Source organism: Capricornis sumatraensis, chromosome 17 (genome assembly GCF_032405125.1).
Source record: "Capricornis sumatraensis isolate serow.1 chromosome 17, serow.2, whole genome shotgun sequence".
Classification (NCBI taxonomy): Eukaryota; Metazoa; Chordata; class Mammalia; order Artiodactyla; family Bovidae; genus Capricornis; species Capricornis sumatraensis.
This window is the reverse complement of record NC_091085.1, coordinates 75,033,895-75,059,109: the sequence shown is the minus strand read 5'-3', so window position 1 is coordinate 75,059,109 and position 25,215 is coordinate 75,033,895. Positions and strand designations below refer to the sequence as shown.

The following is a 25,215-nucleotide window of genomic DNA, read 5'->3' as shown; positions in this document are numbered from 1 at the left end:
AATGGTGCTGCCATGTACTACGATGGAGCGGACCCAAGAGGCACAGTATCTTGTGGGTGGAATCAAGGCTTTGGTTTTGGACCAAAAAACTGGATGGAGAGAAGAGAGTAAGTAGATGGGCTAGATGAGCCCAGGGTTGAGGAAAGAAGCCAAGGCCAGATCCAGAAGTGTGGAGGTAACGGCGCCTGTGTGGAGAGAGAGGACATCTGGGCCATGCCCTGGGGCCCTGCTGCATTTCAGGCCTGGAAGAAGGGCCCAGCCGTGATGGCTGACAGAGCGCAGTCTGGGAGGTGGGATCTTGGAGGGAGAAGGAGTTTTGAGAAGGAAGGGATCATAAGCTGTGAAAAGCACTGCTTTATTTCCTGCCTGTCTTCTCTAGCTGGAGCCCATTCCATTCATCTCTGTTGGACCTTTCCTCTCTATCAGAGAACCCCAAGTCTTTTGTTTTGGGGGACTGAGGAAAACAGCCCTTAAATCAGACACAAGCCTGAAGCACTTGGGATTAATTCTGCCTTTCTAAGTTGGCGATGCCTTATCTTTTTCTCCATCACCAAAATCCTTCAAAGTATGGCTTGTGGCATTTATTTTTTAAAAACTGGAGATGCACTTGTGGTCAGAGGAGGATGCTGACGGGCGCGGGCCCGTCCTGCTCTGGCTCTGACCTGGTGGCTGTACCGCCTTCACAGCACATCCCTTCTGCAACTCAAGTTTCTTTATCTCTGAAACGAGGGCAGTCAGCGAGATCAGGAGTCCTAATCCTTTTACATACACAGAGACCTCTTGGAGAACAGGCTGAAAGACAGGGATCTGATTCCCCAGACAACCATCACATACACAACAGTTTACAGTTTCAGAAGTGCTCATGGACCCCCTGAAGCCCTTCTATGCAGCCCTGACCATCTGAACAAGTGACACCTACAGAATAGACGCGCATGCACATGTAAACTTCCAGGACTGAATGTTTAGTCTCCAGGGTTATGAAACAGTTTAAGTCAAATACTTTTCTCACTTACTTTCTAGCAAGAAAAACTTCTAGCACGGAAAGAGCATGGTACCGGCTGGAGTTAGAGCTCAGCTCTGTGGTTTACAAGCTGCAGGCATGCAGGTGAACTCTGAGCCTCAGTTTCTTCACTGGTACAAAGGGGGATTTGATTATTAATAGCTTGGGACAATTGGAAGAATCAGAGGAGCTGCAAGTAAAGTGCCTAGTACACAATAGGTGCCCCATAAATCATTATTATGTAAATAGAGTGTATTACTATGTAACTAAACAGTGTAAAAAAATTAAACGTTATTATAACTTTGAAAGTACTGTAACAATCACGATCATGTAGTTTACCCCATAAAAATACATAGCTATAAAAGGCAATATGCCATGGATGGACAGGCACACCATTCTGCTATTTACAATTCTGTTGACAGTTGCCAGGCTACCATGCAGAGAGAAAAAAATATGTAACGTTGGAAAAGGAGGGGATATATGTACACGTATAGCTGATTCACTTTGCTGTAGAGCAGAAACTTTTCAACACTGTAAAGCAACTATACTCCAATAAAAATTAATTAAAAATAGATAAATAAAAGGAAAAAATATATATGATTTGAACCCTATGTTGAATCCCAGCATTCAGTGGATAAAAGATAAGGCGAAAAACGTATATGCTTTTCTTAAAATTCCAACTGTGTGATGAAACATGTCTGTCTATATATGCTACTGAAATCACATAATTCAACATTTGTACTTATTATAAGTGAGGAAAATGCCAAGTTAAGAGTCTCAGCCAATTTAACCCTTGACGGGTTGTATATACACTGAATTTTTAAAGTTCATGTTTAAAACTGTAATGAGGTATTCTGTTAAAATAATTAAAACTTGACATATATGAGATAGTGGTGGGAAAGCAAAAGACATTCTACTCCTCAACAATATTTAATAAAGTTGAAGAGTAAGCTCTCAATGAAGCTCCAAGTCATTCCTAATGACACTATTTCCCTGAACCATTCCTAACCACACTATTGAGAAACAGAAATTTTTTCTCATACTGAGTCTTGAATTTTCCTAGTTTTCTGGTAGCTAATTACTAGTTAGATCTCTGTTTATGTGGTGTTTGTGAGAGTCACTGTTTTTAATCCATCAAAGTCGAGTTTCTGTTCCACATAGAACCATTCAGCATCTCTATCAATCCTATGTTGGAAGAATCTGGCTGGTTTTAGCCTAGTTTGAAATCAACAAATATTAAATTGAATTATGGCATCTTAAAATAAGGCAGAAAATATTTTTCAGCAGGAATATCTTCTGTTCTTTTAAAAGATATCTATTAAGTTTGGCAGACAGGTAGATTATAGAAATACAAGGCTGAAGTGGAAAAAGCTCCTTTTAATACTTAGATGGTGACATAAGAGTGTCGTTAGATGTTTGCACAACACACCTGGTGCGTTTCCAATACAGACTGGTGTCTGGTGGGAACTTGTGTGTAGGTCCTCAATGCCTGCAGTCCCTGACAAAATCATCTTTTGCCCTCAGACACTCAAAGGCACTTCAGGAATGCTTATTTCAGTTACATGGAACCTGGCGGTCAAGAAGTGTGTGGCCCTGGGAAGGCAGTGGCTCTCAGCTTTTCTCACCCTAATGGGGCTTTAACACCGATGGCTCCCCAAGCGCAGGGACTCCCATGATTACAAGGAGGCAAGTGACGGTGATCTAGAGCTAGATCCCCAGAGAGAGGCTAGTCTGTGGGGAAGGAGGAGGCCTTCTATACACATGGTGCATAAAGAATCACTTGCAGAAAGAGGAAGTGACGCTAGGTAAGCAGCTGACACTGTGAGGTTTAAAGAAATCACCTGGATTTGGGTCTCCACTTCCTCACTTGTGAAATGAGGGGACTGGAGCCAACGTCCCCTCACTCTAAACCCTAATCTCAGGATTCTAACAAAATACGACAGAGATGCAAAAGTCTGAGGTAATGTGACAGGAAAGGCTTAATGACTAAAAATCTCTTCCAAGCTTACAATGCTCTAATTCTGTTTCTCTAATGGAAGCGACGATTCTTCAGGAAAAAAACAAAACAAAACAAAACTCGCCTCCCATGTGGGCCCTGCGTCTGGAGAGGCTCTTAAGCACTCTTTTTTGCTTAGAAGAAGCTACATCTTCAACATATATATGTCAAAGAAAAAAGAAAAAAAGGGGAAACTTCTAGGTGAATAGAGACTTAGGTTAAGAGAGTCAGATCACCTAAATGCACCTTGTTTAGATCCTTGTCTGAACTATAAAAAACACCCATGAGACAATCAGGAATATTTAAATACTGATTAACGGACTGGATATTTGATGATACTAAGAAATTATTGTTAAATTTTTTAGCTGTGACAATGGTAGTGGTATTATGTTTTTGAAAAGGGTTCTTATTCTTTACAGATACATACTGAAATATTTACAGATGAGATGATATGATATCTGAGATTTGTTACAAAATAATCCAGTTGTAGGAATCAAAGGGATACAAATGAAATAATACTGGCCTTGGTGGATAGTCATGGAAGCTGGGAGATAGATACATAATGACTTCCTTACACTCTTCTATTTTTGTATATGTTCTAAATTTCCCATATTAAAATTTTTTGAAAGGACACCTTGAAAATACTAACATGTTGTTTTACAATTAATCTACCTTAGTTTCTTTTTCAAGAACTATGATCAAACTCAATCAACCATAAATTCACTCATCTAAAATCAAGACAGACATTCATGTACCATGTTCTTGGACTATGTATTCACAGTCCAAATGACCACAGGAAAAAGGAGTTCTGTACTTTGCCCAAAGTAGAACTGCCACAAAATAATCACTGTAATTATTTAACTTATCAGTAGTGTTTCTATTAAAATATCTTTCAGATGTTCCTTTTCATTCATAGGAACAGTGTGCTTAGAAACAGCATCCCGTACCTCTCAAAGTTATTTTAACTAAAGAATGCATACTTTTAGAAGAGGACCTGAGGTCTTCTATTTGAATCTCCAGCTTATTCATAACAGATGAATAAGTTGCTCAGTTGCTCAGTCTTTGCAACCCCGTGGACTCTAGCCCACTAGGCTCCTCTGTCCATGAAAATTTCCAGGCAAGAATACTGGAGCAGGTTGCCATTTCCCACTCCAGGGGATCTTCCCAACTCATTAACAGATAAAATACTTGATTAAAAGACTGTTCTAAGAAACACTGAACCTATACTAAGCAATGAACCACAGATTTAAATTCAGGAGACCCATGAAAAAACTTCAGAGAGGGGTCCTTATTACTTGTTATATAATAATCTGAAAAACAGATAACTGTCAAAGCAGAGCAGGCCCTGAATGCGGGGCTGCTCGGGCTCCAGCCCCCAGTCTTGGTCTCATCTGGAACATGCTCTCCTCTTACCCAGGGAGGACCCACTGGACAGCATGCGTGGCTGCCACGGTGAAGCATGTGTTTCTGCCGGGAAGAGTCGCCTGAACATGCGGCAGCGCTTGAGGAACTGACAGTCATTCTGTAGGATATTATAAACAAGTACGCTCACCAAATTGAAGACCGGGGGATAGCTTTTCAGAAAGAATGAGGGACTTCCCTGGTGGTCCACTGGTTAAGAATCTGCCTTGCAATACATGGAACTGGGATTTGGTCTCTGGTCAGGGAAGTAAGATCCCATATGCCTCTGGGCAATGTAACTTGCGTGCCACAACTAAGACCTGATGCAGCCAAAAAAAAAAAAAAAAAGAAAAAGAATGATCATTCACCCACCAACATATGCAGAAAGATTAGGCCAAACTTCAGTGAAAGCATGAACTCTCTCAGAAGTCACTAGCTCAGCAGAACTCTAAGGAAAACTTTTCATTAATTAACTGTGGACTTTTCTGCCAGTACCAGCAGGACATATTCTATCACAACATGCTGATGGCACCTCTCTCAGTAATGCTTGAGCATCAGTGGGTCTACTTAAATATTTACTTATGAATATCCTCTTCAATCTTGAAATAAAATTTCACACTAGAGTTTTCACGTAAGGAAATGGGAAGCATAATAAGATCTTTTCAAGTTCAAAGTCCACTTCTCTGATGGACAATAACTTAGTGCATCATAAGTCAACTCTAAAGGATCAGAACATAAGACAAACGCTGGAGAACTATTTGAAAGCTCAGGGTCCAGAGGAGACAGCACTACACTCCTATGGAAACCATAGGCTCTCAAACAAGTCCCACAGCGCCTGTTGTCCCAACTCTTCTAAGACTTGATCATCTTGAACTGTAATTGCTCCAGAAGCACCTGGCCCTGCTTCCACTAGCCCGTAAGCTTCCTGAGTGGTTCACTCAACTCTGTACTCTCAGCAACTACAGACCACACAGAACGTGCCTGGCAAACATCTGCGGAGTGAGGGAAGCAGGTGTATGGAGGGCTGGGGGGGATCCCAAGATGGACATATTGAGAGAGCCCAGGTTTCCTTACCAGTTTGGGCCTCCACCCTGGGTGTCAGTGCCATACTGTGAAATGACCCGGGAGAAGTTCCAGGAAAGTTTATGTAAATCAAAGTATCTGAAAATCAAATGCCTGCTATTTAAACCAAGGGAATCTGCTATTTAAATGGAATCCATGGTAGAATTGTTTTTAACAGGGAATGAGCAGCCCTCTTTGCAATGAATACACCTGTTTCTATTCTGAGTTTGCTTGCAACAGGAGACACCTGGATCGAATCTACACCTTGGCTAACCATCACAAGAGCAACACTTTCACACCTTCTGAAGTTCTCGATCAGACTAAAAAGGAGAACTGATGCAATCCAGCTTCTGGACAAGTTTCGTGAGTATTGCCTGTGCCCGATTTTTAATTTCAGACAGTGAGAAAGTTCCCCAATAATGGAATCCTGGAGGGCAGCCAATGCTCCATGGAAGCCAGGCTCTGGGCTATTCAGCTTCCCTTGGTTGATATGGGGTGGGCAAATAAATACAACAGCCCCTGAATGAGGAGCTAGCTGACTGCCAGGTAGACAGTGTATTTTAGGGGAGTGCGTGATCAGTCGTGTCAGACTCTTTGCGACCCCATGGACTGTAGCCCGCCAGGCTCAGTATTCCAGGCAAGAACACTGGAGTGGGTTGCCATTTCCTACTCCAGGGGATCTTTCTGACCCAGGATCGAACCCGCATCTCTTCAGTTTCCTGCACTGGCAGGCAGATTCTTTTACCGCTGAGCCACCTGGGAAGCCCCAGTGTATTTTTAGAGCACATCTTTAAATTAAACCCAAAGCAACAAAGTTATCCTTTATGATTTGGCACAGGGACAAGTCCTAGTCAGAGATGCGGGGCATACAGTAGACATTTGATAACATTTGTTAGTCAGTTCCAAGATAAAGATACGACTCAAGAGACAAGTTCCAGAAATCCTGGCCATGGAGACAGCTTGAGGCAGAAGGAAAGTCTCAGTTCAGCGCTGACTACAAACAAGAACAGGCATCGTTGTCACCTCCAGTCGCTCAGAACAACGAGGACAGATGGTGGCCAACAGACTGATTTGTTGGTCAAAGGTTTAAAGTTTCAGGCAATGTTTCATGGATCAAGAATTTGGTCGCCAGATTTAGCAAATGGAAGTACAGAATGCCCAGTTAAACTGGAATTTCAGATAAACAACTGATGATTTTTTAAGATAAGTATTCCCAAATATTGCATGAGACAAACACATAAAAAATTACTGTTTATCTGAAATTCAAATTTAATTGAGTGTCCTGTATTTAATCTGGCACTCTTACTCTAGAGAAACTGGAAACATACGGTGACCCACAGACCTCCTTACTCCACTGAGATTTCTGAACCCTGTTCACAGAAATGCTTAAGGAGTTTAGATATGGATGAAGAATCTATTTTCTTAAGAGTGAAAAAAGATATTGATCAGAGTTGCCTACTCTGAGGCCACAGAGAAGGGCAAAAGAATTACATGATTAGGACAGAGTTTCTCAATCTCAGCACGAATGACATTTCAGGTTGGATAATCCTGTAGAGGGGCGCTGTCCTGTGCATTCCAGGATTGTCAGCAGCATCCCTGGCCTTTACCTGCTAGATGAGTGCACCCCTCCCCACCGCAAAAATGTCTCCAGATATTGTCAAATGTCCCTTGGGGGCACAAATCTCCAGTTGAAACCACTGAATTAGAAGAAATGGTCAGATAAACAGAGAGTGTCATACCCATTAACCAGTGGTCACAGAACAAAAGATTCTTCTCAAGGGAGAAATTTTCAGCTCAACCCGGGGGCCCTCTCAGGCCCGTAAGAAGGATGAGAGGACTAGTTATTTCAGCTAAGACAATCAGAAACCCTTCATTGGCCAGAAGCTTGGTGAGCCAAGCCGATGAAGTTGTGCATGGCAGTGCACACATCACAAAGCAGGGAGACGCACCCAGCCTTTGAAGACGCTCCTTTTAAGTTAACCTCCCTTCCAACTAAACTTTTTCCAAATCTCTTCCTGCCATTTAGAAGTTGAGTGATTCTCAGCTGAAAAGGCCTGTATATACGAGGTGCAGATGGCAGCAGTTATGGCCCTCACCAGATGCTGCAGTCTCTAATTTGATTGAAAGGATATAATTAGACAACAGAAACACTTTAATGAAAGAGCAAAACATGGAGGGAGGGAAGGATTGAAGGCCCTTAACTGATGCCAAAACACCCACCAGTAATAGAGGCTTTGAGTCTGGGGAAAAGGAAGGGGAAAGCCCCTTAAAAGGACAGTCCCCATCCTGTTTATTTCCCCATAGACATACGAATAGGGATTTTATTACTGTAGATTTCCACTGTATTTTATGTGGGAACAATCTGATTAAAACCAGAAGTCGTCTTCGGAAGAACATCAAAGAAAAACAAATATGGCTTCTGTGGTCATTATTAAAAATATTTTTACCAGCCCAATAATTTTCTTTGAAGATGAATTTTTATAGATTGAACAGCAGCAAGTAATTTACATACTATGATGACACTGGTTAACAATCCCTACTGTTCTAGAATAGAACTATTTGGCCGCCATATTTTCATCCAACGTCAGGACACCAAAGAACACGGACAGCCACTTAACATTTATTTGGAAGATATCAAGAAACTGGGGAGAGTTAGTCCTGTAAGTCAACGCCACAATTGTTCTGAATCATCTTTAAAAGTTGCCTCTGCTGTTTTTATTATTTCCTAGCTTTCAAACTTTGAGTGTGAGTACACTGCTCTGGTTCTAACCAAGAATCTAACCAAACTGAAAGAAGTCCAGCCCTCAAAGTCTGAAGCTGCTAATGCGGTGTGACACTCTGGTTTGGAAGCCTCCTTAGCCCACTAGAAGTGGGACCCCGCCCTTGTGGAAAATTGAACAATAAAAGTTTAATGCTCTGGCTACTTGCCAGGGATTAAATCAGTGGTGAGAGAAACTAGAAGCTGGGCCCAGCAAAGGGGCAGCTCCGAGGGGGTACTGTTATAAGTAGGAGGGAGACGCAGCCTTGTGTAGGAGGTGGCCTGAAATCTTTTGTCTATAAAGTTCTTCCTAGTCCCCAACCTCATTCCTCTTCAAACTGGTGCAAGTCCAGGTGAGGGAGGTGTTTACCTAGAAAGTGGTTTAAAGGCAGGTGGGGAGTGGGAAGATTTCCATAGAGAAGGAAAAGGCAGGTTTCTGTGGAGTGGCCATTTCTGAAGAGGGACAACCTTCTGACATTTCTACAAGGGCTTCTTTGCTTTCTCTGTTCAATCTCAATCCAGGATAAGGTCCCAGAGGTGAGGTCTGGGGAAGAAGCACTGCTATCTTGAGAGGAAGACACTGAAGACAACAGAGAAAGGGGTAAAAATACAGAGTGACCGTGGGCTCCTCTCCTAGACTCACACTTCTGGGTTCCAGCTGGATTCTCAAGATCAAAATAACGTGGGAGAATGTCAGTCAGAGTTCTCACCCATTCACCAGGAGTCAGCCAGCAGCTAACCTGCCAGGTGACGACAGGGGGCTTGAGGAGACCTCACCTCAAACCCTGCACAGGTAGCTTGCTAAGAAACACATTCACTTCCTCCTCTGTTGGCCTTATTCAGGAGGCAAAAACCCAGACAAAAGCTGCAGATCCAAACTTCCGGCCTCTCACAAGTGTTTTGCATTAACTGTTCCACAGTACAAATACAATCAACTTGGTATGTTTGTTTCATTTTGTTTTTTTCAAAAATGTTTTAAAATAATCAGTCATGCTAAACACATTGTTGTTTTTCTAAAGGCCACTTTATAAAAACGACGATAGAACCATGGAAATAAAACTCAACTGTTTAGGAAAATGCTAGAAGTTTGTTTTCTCTTTTTTTTTTTTCCTGGCTTTTTTTTTATCTCAGGGCTGGTGCCACCTGCTGCCTGGGCTTTCCTCTGAGAAACAGATCTCTCAACAGTTTGATCCAAGCAACATCTGCATAGCTGAACAAACCCTGGACTGGTTCTGAGGCAGGCTCTATTTTCTTTATGTACTGCACACTGAACCACACTGAATTTCTTTTTAAAGTTTTTTTCTTTTTTTTTTTAAGTCTTAGTAAAGATCCAAATGTATGTTCCCTCCTGGACACATTATTTTTAATCGTGGTAAAATATACATAAAATTTACCTTTTCAACCATTTCTCAAAAGTCTTTTAAAGTCAGCTACCAGTAAAAGGTAAAAGGTTCATTCATTCACCAAAATCATTTGCCTCCTTGTCACCTGTTCAGACCAGTGAACAGTGGGAAAAAAACCATCAATACATATGGACCTAGAGCAGGACTTGGTCAAGTACAGCCTGTAAGCCAACTCTGGCCCACTGCCTGTTTTTGTATGTCCTATGAGCTAAAATATGCTTTTTAAACTTTTAAATGGTTGAAAAAACTAAAACTTGTGACACATAAAAATTACACGAAATTCGAATGTGGGTGTCCATGTGAGTTTTATTGGAAGACAGCCACTCTCATTCATTCACATTTTGTCTATGGCCTCTTTTGCCCTACAAAGCCAGAGTTGAGTAATTGCAGCAGACAGTACATGGCCCACAAAACCCCAATTATTTACTGTCTAGCCCTTTATAAAAAATGATTGCCGACACCTGATCTAGACCTCAGATGGCATTACAGGCTTGAAAATTCTACACTAAAGACGATATATTGCCCATTACACCAAATTCCTAATCTGTACACTGTGAAGCAATTGAAAGCAATATATTTTACCTTCATCACTGATTGCCTTTGATCCTAATAACCTAAATCATAAGTAAGCATATCAAGAATATCTCTATTAAATGTACCGACTTGCCGTTTCTTAGCAGTGAGCTTAAACTGAACTCCTTTTTGCTGTAAGATTTATAAAAGGTCTCATTACATATCTCAAACACTTAAATAGCTTTGTTGAGGAGTGAGAAGTTTTCACACAAAGATGAGAGTTCTTTGATGCCCGGTCAGTTTTGACCGTTTCCCTGTCTCTTAAAATACTAAAAGCATAAAAGAAACTGGCATGCACATTGGTCCCCTTCATTCCTCTCAGCCCTTCTGTTCGTTCATGCTAAGTCCCTTCAATCATGTTCGATTCTTTGCCGCCCCATGTAGCCCGCCAAGCTCCTCTGTCCATGGGATTCTCTAGGCAAGAATACTGCAGTGGGGTGCCATCTCCTCTTCCAGGGGATCTTCCCGACCCAGGGATTGAACTCCTGTCTCCGGAATTGGGAGGCAGGTTTTTTGCAGGTAATCCTATTAACATTAATGGAGTCCCCACAAGGGGCAAAGCTCTGTACAGTATGAAGTTCTTACTGTTAACTGAACTCACAGGTTTTAGGGCAAGACACATTACTGTCTAATGGGACAAATTCTAGATGAGGAGCTGGAGGAGAATGAGTGTGAACTATAAAATTATGTTCACAGCAAATGTTACCAGAGTTGAGACACTGCTGACGCACACCCAGCAGGCCCTAAATGTGGAGAAACACTGACGGTGAAGGTGAAACACTGAAGGTATTTGCCTTCAGCGGAAAACTCAGAGCTAAAGTCCACCCAGCCTTCTCTTCCTACCTCTGGCTGTCCCCTGCAGGTTAGTAAATTCCAGATGGGAGTCCACGTCGGAGAGTCCATGGCCCTGGCTGCCTATCTCCTTGAAGAGGGAGTCTAGATTCCACCACTAACTTCTACATCCTTCCTTATCAGTTATGAGGGAAAGGAGAGGATCTCAAAGGATGAAGAGAAGGGAGATTATTTGGGGTTGGCTATACATTGTAATTAGAAGTATCACTGATAGGGAATGAGCTAACTGTTTTCATAAAGTCAGCATTCAAAAATGCAAACCACCAGTAATTTAAATATTACAAAATTATGCAGAATGTAAGTACTGAAATAATTTTTTCCATCCACAAAATTTTAGAGAAAATTACAGTATCAAAAATATGAAATGGCAAGCCTGACATATCTTCAGAGTAAAACATGTTTTTTATTGGAAAGGATTTTTAAAAACTAGTGGGTAGGCTCTAGACAGGATGTGATGGTGAAGAAAGACCATGTGGTATGTCCCCCAAATTGCACTGGAACTAAAGAGGAAAAGTCACAAAGGCACTGATGTATTATATCAAGATGGTAGAGAGAAAAGCTGATGAGGCTCACTGAATTGGGAAGATGGGAGTTATCAGAAATCATTTCATAATGGTTATTTATTTGTCCCTACCCCAGACCCACTCTTCCCAGGTGGCTCAATGTAAAGAATCCACCTGCCAATGCAGGAGACTTAGGAGATTTGAGTTTGATCCCTGGGTCAGGAAGATCCCCTGAAGGAGGAAATGGCAACCCACTCCAGTATTCTTGTCTGAAAAATCCCATGGACAGAGAAGCCTGGTGGGCTATAGTCCATAGGGTTGCAGGACTTAAGGACTAAGCGAGCACACAGGCACACACAAACCCCATACCCTCCAGTAAAAGCATACCGAGGTCTGAGGTTCACGTGACATAAGGGCTGCTGCACTTGATCCTTTCTACTGAAGCAAAGGTGTCTGAGAAGGGTGCCACCTTCCAATGAGCATAAGCACGCAGCAGGCTCCCTGAACACTTTTCAGAGCTATTACTTTGCCCTTTCCAGGAGAGGAACCAGTTTATTTCCACTAGTACCTCTCTCCACAGAGGACATTAAATCCTGACCACAGAGATGGCAAAGTGGAGCTAAGGGGTTACTAGGTTACAGTTATGTTGACATATCCTGGCTCTCAGAAAGTTCCTCACATACGGTAAACAGTAAAAGTGATCAAACTTTTGCAGAAGTTTTTGTAGACGTCCCCTTAAGAGGCCACTGATCACTCAGAAACCCCTTCCTGAGCCTAAGCTTTACAGCACTTGGAGAGCCCCCTTCTACCTCTCTCTCTAAAGCCAAGCTTTGCCTTTTACGGGGCTTAATCAGATTGGAAGCTCAGAGCATTCCCAGCGCAAAGGAGGTGTCCAGCACTTGGCAAACTGTGAAGCACTATAAAAAGAATTCTTAAATGTGTTCAGTGACTGCCTGCTGTATGTGGGTGTGTTACCTGCAGTATATCCTTTAACTTCACACACCCAGCAAGGGAATTACCATCATCCCTCCTTTACAGATGAGGAAACTGAGGCTCAGAGAGGCACAGCCCAAAGTCACCCAGTAAGTGACAACATTAAACTTGATCTTTATCAGGAAACCAAGCTGGCAAGTAAACAAAGCAACCCAGAGTTTTCTTTCAGCAGCAAAATCCTGTCTCTCAAACATCACAGTCTGTGACTTTGGGTGGAGAACCCAGAGGCTTAAGTTTTCCCACTCAGGCAAATCTGTAATGGACTTTTCCCACCCCTTTCCCTCATGTCCAATTCTCCACACTTGAACAACCCGCTGAGGAAGGTCCCTGGGCCAGACAACGCCCTCTTGCCTGCTCTTCAACTTGGGAGAGTTCTGCTGCAAGGAAGGGTGTGAGGACAAGCTAAGCAAGTTCCAGCTTCCATCCTGGTCTAGGGCGCTATGTGGGGAAAACCTGGCCTTGACCTTGGCCTGGGGAGCGGGTGACCCTGTTTAAAGTATGGAGATACCCACGGGAAACGGGGGCTCTGCGTTGCACTCGCACGACGAGCACACTAAACTCTGTAAGGGAGACGTTTGCCATCACCCCCTTCCTTTCTTCCTCTCCCCACGCTGGACCTGCACCTGAGTCCCCGGGAAGTTCAAAGCGGGCCCCGGGGGGGCGGGGGGGGGGGGGGGGGGACGTGCAGGCAGGGCAGAGCCGGTCGTCTCGGGACCCAGATCCGCCTCTACTAGTAGGACAGGCAGCTCACCTCGACTCCTCACGAGGCGCAGATTAGAGCTGGGCTAGCGGGGCGCAGACCCGGGCAGAGGGGCCAGGCGCCCGCTCTCATCGCCTCTCGGCACCCGCTCAGGAGCCGGGAGGCGCTGGGCCCGCGGACGTGGGAGGGAAAGGGACCGGGGGGCGTCGTTGTGGGGCTTGCGGAGGGCGTCCTGGCCCGGGGTGTCGCAGAGGGGCTTGGGGGTGGGGGTGGGGCAGCGTCCCCAAGCGGGGCGAGTCGCCCCAAGGGACTTGAACTGGGCTGGGGGTGCGAGGCCCTGAGAGGGGAGACCTCCCGGCCGGGGCGGGCGTCGCTGAGGAGCCTGAGGGCGTCTCGGGTCCTGAGAGAGCCCTCCCGGCCCGGGGGCGGGCGGGCGTCGCTGAGGAGCCTGAGGAAAGGGTCTGAGGTACTGAGGCAGAGAGGGCGCCGGCCAGGGGCGTCGCGGAGGGGCCTGAGGAGAAGGGCCGCCTAGTCCGAGGGGCGTCGCTGAGGGGCTGGAAAAGGAGCCCCACCAGGCAGGGGCGAGGAAGCTGGGGCCCTGGGCGGGCTCCGCGAGGGACAGGCGGCGGCGGGGGGCTCGCTCACTCACCGGGTCCGGGGCCAAGGCCGGGGCCGGGCGCGGGCCGGGCGGCCAGCGTGAGCGCGGCGGCGGAGAGCAGGGCGAGGCGGGCGGCGGGCGGCGCCATGGGCCGTCAGTGCGGGGCCCCGGGGCGCGGCCCGGGGGAGAGGGGGCAGCGCAGGGAGCCGGGGGCGGCCATGGGAGCGGGACGCTGGGGTTGAGCGTGGCCCCGCCCCGGCCGCCCGGCCGCCCCGCCCCGGCCCGCCCTCCCCAGCGCCGCCGCCGCCCCGGCCGCCCGGGGACCGCCCGGCTCAGCCGCGAGGCCCGAGGGGCGGAGCCGACAGCGCCCGCTCGCGCCTGCCACTCACGCGCCAGGACCCGCCCACATCCCTCCGACTGCACCTGGCCCCGCCCACCGGCGGAGCACTCAGTTGGAAGATTCGAGGGGCGGGACCTACAGGTAAGGGGCGGGGCCTGAGGCACCGCCTCCGAGTCCCCGAGTGGAGGTTTGACCTGGCTGGACCGGGCCGGGCGCCCAATGACCCCTGCTCCACCCTCGCTCGGGTCGCGACCCACACGCGGGCTCAACCGCAGCCGTAAAAATCAAAACAGCACTTTGCAAACCAATTTTCTCTGCTTGGCTCATCGCAGCGGTTTTAAAAAGGTTGCTCTGGAGTCAGCCTGACCGGATTCATATCCCACTTGATCACCTGTAAGATCTTGAGAGTGAAAGTCTCAGTCGTGTCCGACTCTTTGCAACCCCATAGACAATACAGTCCATGGTATTCTCCAGGCCAGAATACTGGAAGTGGGTAGCCGTTCCCTTCTCCAGGGGATCTTCCCAACGCAAAGGATCGAACCCAGGTCTCCCGCATTGCAGGCGGATTCTTTACCAGCTGAGCTACCCGGGACAGGAAAAACAGCTCTCTTATTTCAACTTCTTCATCGGTTAAACGGGGGCGTTGATTACAATTACTCCCAAAGCGGTGGTACTAACGAGAAAATGCGTGGAAACTTTTACACACACATAGTAGGAGGTTAGAAAATGTTGAGTTCCTTTCACCATGCCGATTCTTGCAGGCACAAAAGAGGCAGCATACTGAGCCCTGGTTCCGAATCCTAAAACACATCTTTTGTGAGCTAGGGCAAGTTCCCTGCTCTTAGTCATCTGCAAAATAGAAATAATAAAAGGCCCTCACAAAATTAGGTTAGATTACATAGAAACAAGTGAAGCTCCTGACCCAGAAGTGGGTGGGGCGACGGTGCTTTCTCGGACACTTGGATCCGCGGGCGCAGAGAGAGCGTGGCGGCTCTCGGCCCCCGTGTGGCCGGCCCATTGCTCCTCACTCCCCAGCAAGGTCTTCCCCGCTCGCCCCAGGGTCTGTGGTAGGCCCTTCTCCTACCCTGCACTCCCCTAGGCAGAAAATTTCCTCCGGCTCCCGCCGAAAGCGCCGCGGCAACGCCCCGAAGGGCAGGTCCAGGCGATGCGCCTGGAGTTTTTAAGTCCCTGGTACCAGACTTGCAAGTGCGGGCCTGCGCCCGGCGCGGCGGCGGAAACCTCCGCCCTCTCATGCAGATTCGCAGCGCCCTGAGCGGAGCTGGGCTCTCGCCGGCCCGCAGGCTCCCCGGCCGGCTTTAGGGACACCGCCCCCTGCGCCCCCTAACCCCCCGGGGGCCGTCCCCTCGCCTGCCACTTCGCCCCCAACCATCCCCCCCACCCCGTCCCAGCTGCTTCCAGAGGCGCCCCAAAGGCGCACCTACCTCCCACGAGGCCTCTGGGCTCCCTCCTTCTCCACCCACACGACCCAGCGCGCCGGCAAGAGTCATCTTGTTCAGTCATTGTTTTCCCTGTGTCATTCCCGAGGTGGAGACTCCTCTGGGCTCCTTGGAACAGGGGGCCGCCCCTCTCCCAGGTTCCCGGAGACACTCCCTCCACATCCCATCTGCTGTCTTGCACTTAACTTACCCTCTGCCTTCTGCACCATTTCCAGTCCTTCCCCACCTGCAAAATTGCCTCCTGTAACACAACCTGGGAATTCTTCACCTCTGAACGTGCACCCTCCCAAGCAGGAGCCACTTGAAGGAGAATAAAATGGGGGAGATTCAGGTAGAATGATCAGCACAAAGTGAGTACTTAAGAGAAGGGGATCCTTCCTCCCTTCAACAAATGCTAAGTGAGGAGTCTGTCAACAGAACCAAGATAAGAACTTACAGTCTGAACTGACACTCATACAGAGGGGAGAGGCTGGGAGAGAACCAACAGGAAAATAATGCGATTTTCAGAGAGCACCAAGTAGGACAAAGACAAGAAAATGATGATATTGACAGAGGATGCTCTGTGGACTGTTTTAAACAGTCCGCTAGGGAACGGTTTTAGCAAAGCAGGACACAGCTCTCTATAGTTTATGAGGTCCTTTCACATCTCATCTAGTTTCAGAAGAGGAAATAAGAAGGGCAGACAGGGGTTTCAAAATCAGGTTTATTTGGCCAAATCTGGGGATTTGTGCCTCATGGTAGTAGCTCCCATCTGTCTTACTGTCCTGTAGAAAGGCACCCCTGCTGACTGGGTGTGCCAGTCTGCTCTCTTGGCCTTGTGTAACCAGAATGGGCTACAGTGAGAGATGAAAATGTGGGGTCCCTTTCTTCAAAATGAACTTCCAGACAGCAACAATAGAACATTAAACCAAGCCTGGGGTCCTCCTAAGCTTGAAGGCCCGGTGTCATCAGCTACACACAGCCCTGGAACGTCACAAGCCCCAGAAAGCTGGCTGGTACAACAGAACTGAGAAATAACCTGCAAGCCCCTGCCCCCACTGGCTGCCATGAGAAACATCCCTCTAGCTGTCCCCAGGCCTCCCTCCCCTCCTTTCCAGCGTAAAGCCCAGCACAGGTGATGGAAACAGCACACAGAGACTAAAAATACAGCCAAGCAGGTCTAGGTCAGGTCACGTAAGGGCTCAAGGTCTTAGCTCAATTATGTGGTCCGGGACCTGGCAAGGAGCTGCCTGAGATATTCATTTCAGTGCTTCACATGCCTCAGTCCTTAAGCAGCTTTATTTCATGGAAAGAGTGAGGACACTGATCGTAGAAGAGGCTGGTGTCTGTCTGTCTGCTGGCTCTGCAGTCAGGCCCTTGGATTCCTCCTGAGGGCAGCAGGATTTGCCAAAATCTGAGTGATCTCAGCTGGTGGAGTTTGGGGGATCCTGGTATCTTTGAAACTCCAGCTGGGATGATTTCTGCTCAAAGGGCAGTCATGCTGTGGAGAGAGCAGGAGATGAGGAGTCTGGTTATAATAACAAGAATAGCAGGCATTCACTGAGGATTTTACTGAGCTTTCGGCAGGGTGCAGGTTTTGTCATCATATTGCATGTATGGCAGTCACCCTCCAAGGGAGGCACCCTTACCAGCCCCCTCATACACAGATGGCTAATGGCTAGCCCAAAGGTTGCCTAGTGGCGGAGCTGGGCTTTGACCCCAGTGGGGCTTCAAGACCACACACCTCATCACCCACCATGGTGAACTGCCTTCTTCTCTTTGTCGGGTTCTAGCAACCAATGCTCCCTGAGTGGTCCAGGGCTAGGATTAGGGTGAGGTGAATGAGGCATTGGCTTTAAGCACAAGATTTAAGGGGGCCCCCAAACCCGGGTGGTGCTATTGGTGAAGAACCTGCCTGCCAGTGCAGGAGATGTAAGAGACACGGGTTCAGTCCCTGGGTCAGGAAGATCCCCTGGAGAAGGGCATGGCAATCCACTCCAGTATTCTTGCCTGGAGAATCCCATGGACAGAGAAGCCTGGTGGGCTACAATCTACTGGGTCACAAACAGACACAACTGAAGCGATTCAGCCCCAAACTCAGTAATCAAGATAAATATTTAATCAAGTTTAAAATATATTAAATATATTTAATGGACTGTGTTTTTGAAAATTATTTTATCTTTGGCCTTGCTGCGTCTTTGTTGCTGCATAGACTTCCCTCTAGTTGTGGAGACTGCATAGACTTTCCTCTAGCTACTCTAATGGCGGTGTGTGGGCTGCTCATCGCTGAGGCTCCTCTTCTTGTGGAGGACGGGCTCTCGGGCTCTTGGGCTTCAGCTGTTGCAGTTCCCAGGCTCTGGTGAGTCCCAAGGACTCAGTGGTGGCAGCACACAGGCTTTATTGCTCCTAGGCACGTGGGATCTTCCCGGATTAGGGAGTGAACACTTGTCTCCTGCTCCGGCAGGAGATTCTTTACCACTAAGCCACCAGGGAAGCCCTGGACTGTGTTTTTATGTACTTTTTAAATTTTTTAAAAAAATTTCTTGGCTGTGCCGTGTTGCATGTGGGATCCCCAACCAGGGATTGAACCTGTATCCCCTACATTGAAAGCACAGTCTTAACCAGTAGACTGCCAGGGAAGTCCCAGTGCATTACATTTAAATGCAATATTTTTAAAAACTCTCAATGAATGCCAAAAAACTCATGAACAGAATCTTACATTTTTAAATAAAATCAGGATCTAAATTCCTGATTTTCCTTTAGTCTCAGGCTCATCTCAGCACAGCACTGTTACTGACCCTGTCTCCCAGGTTCTGAGTCAGGCGACTAGTGATGGAGAAGAGAGGCAGTAGTTTGTCTTTTCTGATGGAGGTGAAGGGAGAAAAAAATTTGGTTTTGAACATAAGGAGTTAGAGATGTCTGTGGGGCATCGGGTGGCCACGTCTGAGAACCCAGAGCCAGGTGAGAAGGGGTTGGCAGGACACCCTCATCTCACATACTTGGCCATGAGAGGTGTGTGTTCGGCACATGTGGTCTAAATCACTGGTCCTCTGAGTTTGCATCACGGCTCAGGAATCTACAAATTCTCTCATCCAGAGTTTCTCTCTTCTTTCCTAAAACTTTTGCATCACGAACCTCAGATGTGTTCCCATATGGGTGTGGAAGTTTACTTGCTTGGGTGTTAAAAAACATCTTTTGTGGAAATTAAAAACAACTAAATTCCATTAGAATTTGAGGATGGGGCATGAAGGAGGAAGAGGAGAATTCATATTAATTGGCTCAATTTCCTCTTTATTCACCAACCCTCCAGAAAGAGAATAGGAGCTAAGAAAAATGACAGAGAAGAAGAGGGGTAGTAAAGGAGAAAAAGAAAGAAGAAAGATTAATAGAGCTAAAGATACAGTGAGGAGAGCCTGGCTAAACATCAGAGAAGAGCAGATGTGTTTGCAAACAGAAGCGATGATTTAGATAGGTCAGGAAGAAGAGCTCCAAAGGATGGATGGAAAGTAAAAGTTATGTAGACTCAGCTCAGCACAGTAAAAAAGGTTCATTGGCCAATCAAACTGAGGGACAGATCTTTCCGCAACACGGAAGCCCTACGGCCTCAACCCCAGGTTCTCTGGACCAAGTGTTGGCACCAACGATGGAAACTCTTGCCATGGTTTCAGGACCCTGGACCAAATGGAGTCTTTCCATCCTGATTTCATACTTCTGAACAACCTTCAAGGGAACAACCTCTGTTAAAGACTAATTACTTTGTTTAAAGTATCCTCATATACCCACTTCCCTGTCCACCTAACACAGCAGGGGACATTCGAGACAACTTCTAAAACCAGTGGGAGAGACTTCCCTGGTGGTCCTGTGGCTAAGACTCCCTGCTCCCAATGCAGGGGGCCTGGGTTCAATCCCTGGTCAGAGAACTAGATCCAACATGGTGCAACTAAAGACTGCATATGCTACAACGCAGACTGAAGATCCTGCGTGCAGCAACGAAGACCTTGGGCAGCCAAATAAATAAGTTTGTTGTTTTTTTTTTTAAAGAAGACTGTTGGTAGTGTTTTGTGAGATGATGTTGGTAAAGAGTCTAGAACCATGCTTTGGACTACAGTGAGCATTCAATCAACACAGGTTTTACAGAAATAGGAGCAATCAGTTCAGTTCAGTTCAGTTCAGTCGCTCAGTCGTGTCTGACTCTTTGCGAGCCCATGAGTCGCAGCACGCCAGGCCTCCCTGTCCATCACAAACTCCCGGAATTCACCCAAACTCATGTCCATCAAGTCGGTGATACCATCCAGCCATCTCATCCTCTGTCGTCCCCTTCTCCTCCTGCCCCCAATCCCTCCCAGCATCAGGGTCTTTTTCAATGAGTCAACTCTTTGCGTGAGGTGGCCAAAGTATTGGAGTTTCAGCTTCAACATCAGTTCTTCCAATGAACACCCAGGACTGATCTCCTTTAGAATGGACTGGTTGGATCTCCTTGCAGTCCAAGGGACTCTCAAGAGTCTTCTCCAGCACCACAGTTCAAAAGCATCAATTCTTTGGCACTCAGCTTTCTTCACAGTCCAACTCTCACATCCATGCATGACCACTGGAAAAACCATAGCCTTGACTAGACGGACCTTTGTTGGCAAAGTAATGTCTCTGCTTTTCAATATGCTATCTAGGTTGGTCATAACTTTCCTTCCAAAGAGTAAGCATCTTTTAATTTCATGGCTGCAGTCACCATCTGCAGCGATTTTGGAGCCCCAAAAATAAAGTCTGCCACTGTTTCCACTGTTTCCCCATCTATTTCCCATGAAGTGATGGGAACAGATGCCATGATCTTAGTTTTCTGAATGTTGAGCTTTAGTCGTTTCAGTTCTATAGCACACATCAAATTACTCTGAATTATTGGTAAAGAACATGAGGATTACTCCTGGGGCAGTGTCAACTGAAGAGAGTTACACGGAAGGGAGAGAAGACAGAATTTAATGGAGCTTGAAGAGTATGTATCAGCTGCCATCTGTGTGAAGAGCTCTGTGCTAGAGATTCTGACTGCTCCGAGAGGCAGAGCAGAGTTGCTCAGTGATTGAGTCAAAGGCCCAGGAAAGTAAACACATTTGAGTGTTTGGAACGAGGTGGTAAGGAAAAGTCAACCGCAAGACGGGGGAGGAGCGAAGGGAAACAGAGGCGTGGTTCCCTGTGTCTTGCCCTTCTGTTCCAACAATGCGGAATAAAGGCAGACCAGAGCCCCAGAGCAGGGGCGCACTTCTCCGGGGCTCACCAACTTTGAAAGGATGCCTGCCTGACCAACCTCCAGACGTTTGCAAATGCTTCCCAGAGACAAACCCTTTCCGATGCCCTGCTCTAAAACTGACCCACCTCTCGGGAGGTGAGGCCAAGGCTCCGCCACTGAGTGGGCCCCATTGTCCTCCTGAGCGTCTGTGGGTCCAGATGCTGGCAGCCTGGAGGTGGTTCCACGGGACCTGGTGGTGCGGTCTGCCTGCGACTTTGATTCACTCCAGGCACAAAAACAAAAACAAACAAACAAACAAAAATCAAACAGGCAACACATGTGATTCCAGGAACTCCTGCCAGACTCATGCTCTGTTTTTCCATCATTTCGCTCTCCTCCTCCCCTGGGGAGGGAGCCTCCTTTGGCATTCTGCACATGAAATGTCAAAACCACCAACCGGGCGAGCACCTGATAAGGAGCTCAGCATTGCCCAAGAGTTCCCAGGAAGAGGCGTCTTTGTTCTTGTTTCAAGCCCTTGACACTGCTAACAGCTCTAATTACTGCATTTGCCATGGGATGTAAAATAAAACCACATTCCAGAAACCATGTAGTCTCCCCGGGAGAGACACGCGGGCAGAGGTAGGTGCCCAGGACTGCAGGAACGTGTTCTTTCATTTCTGGTCCCTAACTTTGGCAGCCGTTCTGAGAACGTAACAGTACCTTCTTTATGTGCACGGAAAAGGGCCCTTGTGCACAGGTAAAGATACATCTCGCTACCTGTACCCACAAACCTGGCCTGCATATTTGAGTATGCTGCGTGCAGAGGGTGCTTCTTAAGAATATCAGGACCTTCAAAATTCACCCGAGTCATTTTTGGGAAGAAGAGGGCTAGAGAAGTTCCTGAGGCTGTAAGCACAAGAAAATAGAACTTCTTCCAACATAAATCAACTATAAAAATCTGATGATGTAACACCCACCCACACCCACATCACAAACCAAAGTGACATCACAAATACTAGAGATAATGGTTCAAAACTGCCTGCATGACAGCCAAAATCTAAACAAACAGCAGTTTGCCCATGCATGACTGAGGCAGAGAAAGACAGGTGATAGAAATATTAAAACAAAGCAAAACAAACAGAAAAAGGGAAAAGAAAATACATATTTCTTCCTCCTACTAAGCTAGCTAAAATAAAGTTTAAGGCAACTGAAATATGGTAAGGTGGTTTTATTTTATTATAGATGACATTTCTTAGAAAGCCAGGTCTCTTTTAAGTGTGTGATTCTAATCTCTCCAAATTGTTCTCTTGTTCTTGGCTGGTCCTGGGAAATGGGGGCCAGCATCATTTACCTTGTACTTTTGCCTTTATAGACTCCAGAGTATATTTCCCTGCTTAGCAGCTTTTCTTGGCTCATGGCAGTCTGGTTAGAAGCGATTTCAGGACTTGGCGAGATTTTTACCTGCTGTCATTTCTGGGTTGTAGCAGAGCTGAGAACTGGCTACAGCTCTGTAGGCAGCTCAAGTGATCCTGTCTCCCGTTCCTCTCCCACTGTGGTTTCCCTTAGCTTTCCAGGAGACAGAAATTGCTTTCAATTCCTTATAAATGCTCCCCAACCCTCCCTCCACTTCCAGTGCAAGCATGCTATGCTCTTTGAGAACCTGACCATCACTGTGACGTTGTGAAGTTACTATTGCTTTCCTACTTGGTACAAAAGGCTTTGGTGAGCAGGAGAGAGGATATGTAGAAAGGTTTCTAAGAGTTTTTGCGGAAGGAATGATCTTTAAAAAGATGTTAGTACATTACCTCCAAAATAGACCTTCTAGTCTCAGCTTGAGAATTGGTCTTTTTTATTCCTCCTTCCCCCTTATGATTCTAGCATCCAATCTATGTGAGACGAGAGCCCAGCATCCCTGCCTATGGACTCCGACAGTCTATCTTACTGAACACCAGGCTCCAGGGCTGCTATGTGGACACTCCAGCTCACACCAACACCTGGACAACCAGAACGTGTACTGAGCCGAACACCACTGCCCCCACACCAGGTCCCACCTCTTCTTGGGAAGTTGTAAAGGACCCAGTCATTGCCAGTTCCTTCTCCCTGGTGAAACTGGTGCTCAGGCGACAGCTGAAGGAGAAATGCTGCCCAGTGCCACTCAAGTTTGGAGACGCAAAACCCTCCAAGAGATTAAAGCCCAGGGACGATGCAACAATGAAAACCACCCAGCGGGGCGGAACAAGAAACTCCATCAGTTCCAAGAGCAAGCAGCCAGCAGGGCAGCGGCCAGGCTCGCCCAGGCGCAGGGGGCCTGCAGGAGGCGCCAATGAGGTAGGAGAGGGCTGGCGGTGGAGGAAATGTGACAGAGGGGAAGAGGGAAAGGTAAGCTAGGGATTCCCATGAAGAAGAGGAAATCCTGAAGCTAAAGATGGCGTGAGGGGGTGGGAGGGAGTTAGGATGGGGGTGGGGGATGTGATATAGCAGAGAGAATACGAGATCCGGGGCATGCCTACGTATCCTCTGCCCAGCTCAAGAGGAGGACAAAGTGGTTTTCAGAAGCAGAGGCAAAAGGAGCTTGATGTGAAGGGAAAATGAAGATGAGAAAGGCTCAGAGACACACGCCTGAACCCCAGAGCTGAGCCTCAGATCTAGCTATAAATCTGAACATGGAGAGCTTGGCATCTAGAGGCCTGATCTGCGTCCAGCTCTGTTTCTCCTGGTGGCCAGCAGAGCTCAGGAGGCACCACGTGGGAACCTGCTGCACAGCACAGGGGGCTCAGCTTGGTGTTCCGTGATGACCTAGAGGGGTGGGACGGCAGCGGAGGAGGGGGGCGGCGTGAGGCGAGAGGGAGGTCCAAGAGGGAGGGGACAAATGTATGCATATGTATCTCATCGACTTCATTGTACAGCAGAGACCAATACAACATTGTAAAGCGATTATGAAGAAAGTGAAAGTGTAGTCACTCACTCATATCGGACCCTTTGCAACCCCTTGGACTGTAGCCCACCAGGCTCCCTGTCCTTGGGATTCTCCAGGCAAGAATACTGGAGTGGGTTGCCATTCCCTTCTCCAGGGTGTCTTCCTGACCCAGGGATCAAACCTGGGTCTCCTGCATTGCAGGCAGATTCTTTTACTGAGCCACCAGGAAAACGGGGTAATTATATTCCAATTAAAAAAAGAAAAAAAGAATGCCTCCTGGAGCTAGTCACTCAGGGTTCTGATCCCAACTTTGTAATTGGCCTTTGTCATCTATAAAACGGGGAGTGACAGCCCTTCCTTCATAGGGTTTCATGAGAATGAAATGAGTTAGTACACACAAACGGTTTTCAAGCCGAGGCTGGCGCAGAGTAGATGCTTGGGGTCCTATGTGGCACTCTGTAGGTGACAGCCATGGCCCACCCAATGGCTGTGTGGCCTTGGGCAAACCCATTCCCAGCTCCTTGCCTTTAGAGCCATCTCCCACTGACCTTCCAGTGTTGTGGCAAATCGCTCACAGAGGCGTCCCTAAAGGAATTCAGTAAACTAGAACATGCTAGACAAATGTTGGTTGTGGCTGTAACCAAGACTCGGGGACACAAATCCCAGATAATTATTCTGAGCTCCCTTCTCAAGTTTTAGCTTTGACTTCTCTGCTTTCTTCCTGGCTAGAGTAAAGAGAGTTCAAAGGAGAAAAAAGCGACGGTCTGCCAAGATCTTGAAAGCAGATATGCTGAACATGTGGCTGCCACCCAAGCGCTATCCCGGGACATGGGGACAGCGTCCTGGAAGGGCCGAGCCTCACTTCCTGAAATCAGGAAGAGGCAGCAGTTGTCCGAGGATGCGTTAGTCATCCACGGCCTCCCCACTGAGAGCTACCAGGCTCTGTACCACGCTGTGGTAGAGCCCATGCTGTGGAATCCTTCCGGGACCCCCAAGAGGTACAGCCTGGAGCTGGGCAAGGCCATCAAACAAAAGCTCTGCGAGGCTCTGTGCAGACAGGCTGCCGCCCCTGAAGACGCTCAGAAGGACCCGCGGCCAGGCAGGAAGCGGTTGGAAGTCCACAAGGAGCCTGTTGAGGAGGCTGTGCCCAAGAAATAGCTCAAGAGGGAGAAATAGGAACTGGAGTTCACAGGATTAGGATGTTCTCTGCTGGATGTCTGAAAAATAAACACGGCTTTGCACCTTCCATGCTATCTCAGAGCGCTTTACAAATCAGTGACTACCTTCCCCAGGGCAGGGGGGAAGCAAGCACGGATGGGTAGGAGATTCACTTAAGATGCAGGGCCCCCTCTCCACCTTTAGGGTTTGGTCATTTCCAGGCTGGACACTTAAGCCTTTTCCCTACAAGTCCCTTTCCCTTAAAGAGGGGCTGGAGGCCCTCAGTCTTCCAAATAGGAAAAGGCCTGGC

General features: G+C 47.3%; 2 protein-coding genes across 3 annotated transcripts in view; one reads left to right on the top strand and one right to left on the bottom strand.

Annotated features, from left to right (window-relative positions):
• KREMEN1 (kringle containing transmembrane protein 1) overlaps window positions 1-13,987 on the bottom strand; it is a 51,043-nt gene extending 37,056 nt beyond the window's left edge. For both annotated transcript variants that reach the window (XM_068990139.1, XM_068990140.1), the window contains exon 1: window positions 13,891-13,987. In XM_068990139.1, the coding sequence (XP_068846240.1) occupies window positions 13,891-13,987 (97 nt within the window). The remainder of the gene's footprint in view (window positions 1-13,890) is intronic.
• C17H22orf31 (chromosome 17 C22orf31 homolog) lies at window positions 13,986-24,905 on the top strand. Its single transcript, XM_068989630.1, has 4 exons — window positions 13,986-13,992; window positions 14,135-14,424; window positions 22,709-23,158; window positions 24,477-24,905. The coding sequence occupies exons 1-4, from the start codon at window positions 13,986-13,988 to the stop codon at window positions 24,903-24,905; spliced, it is 1,176 nt and encodes a 391-aa protein (XP_068845731.1).
• The last annotated feature ends 310 nt before the right edge of the window (window positions 24,906-25,215 follow it).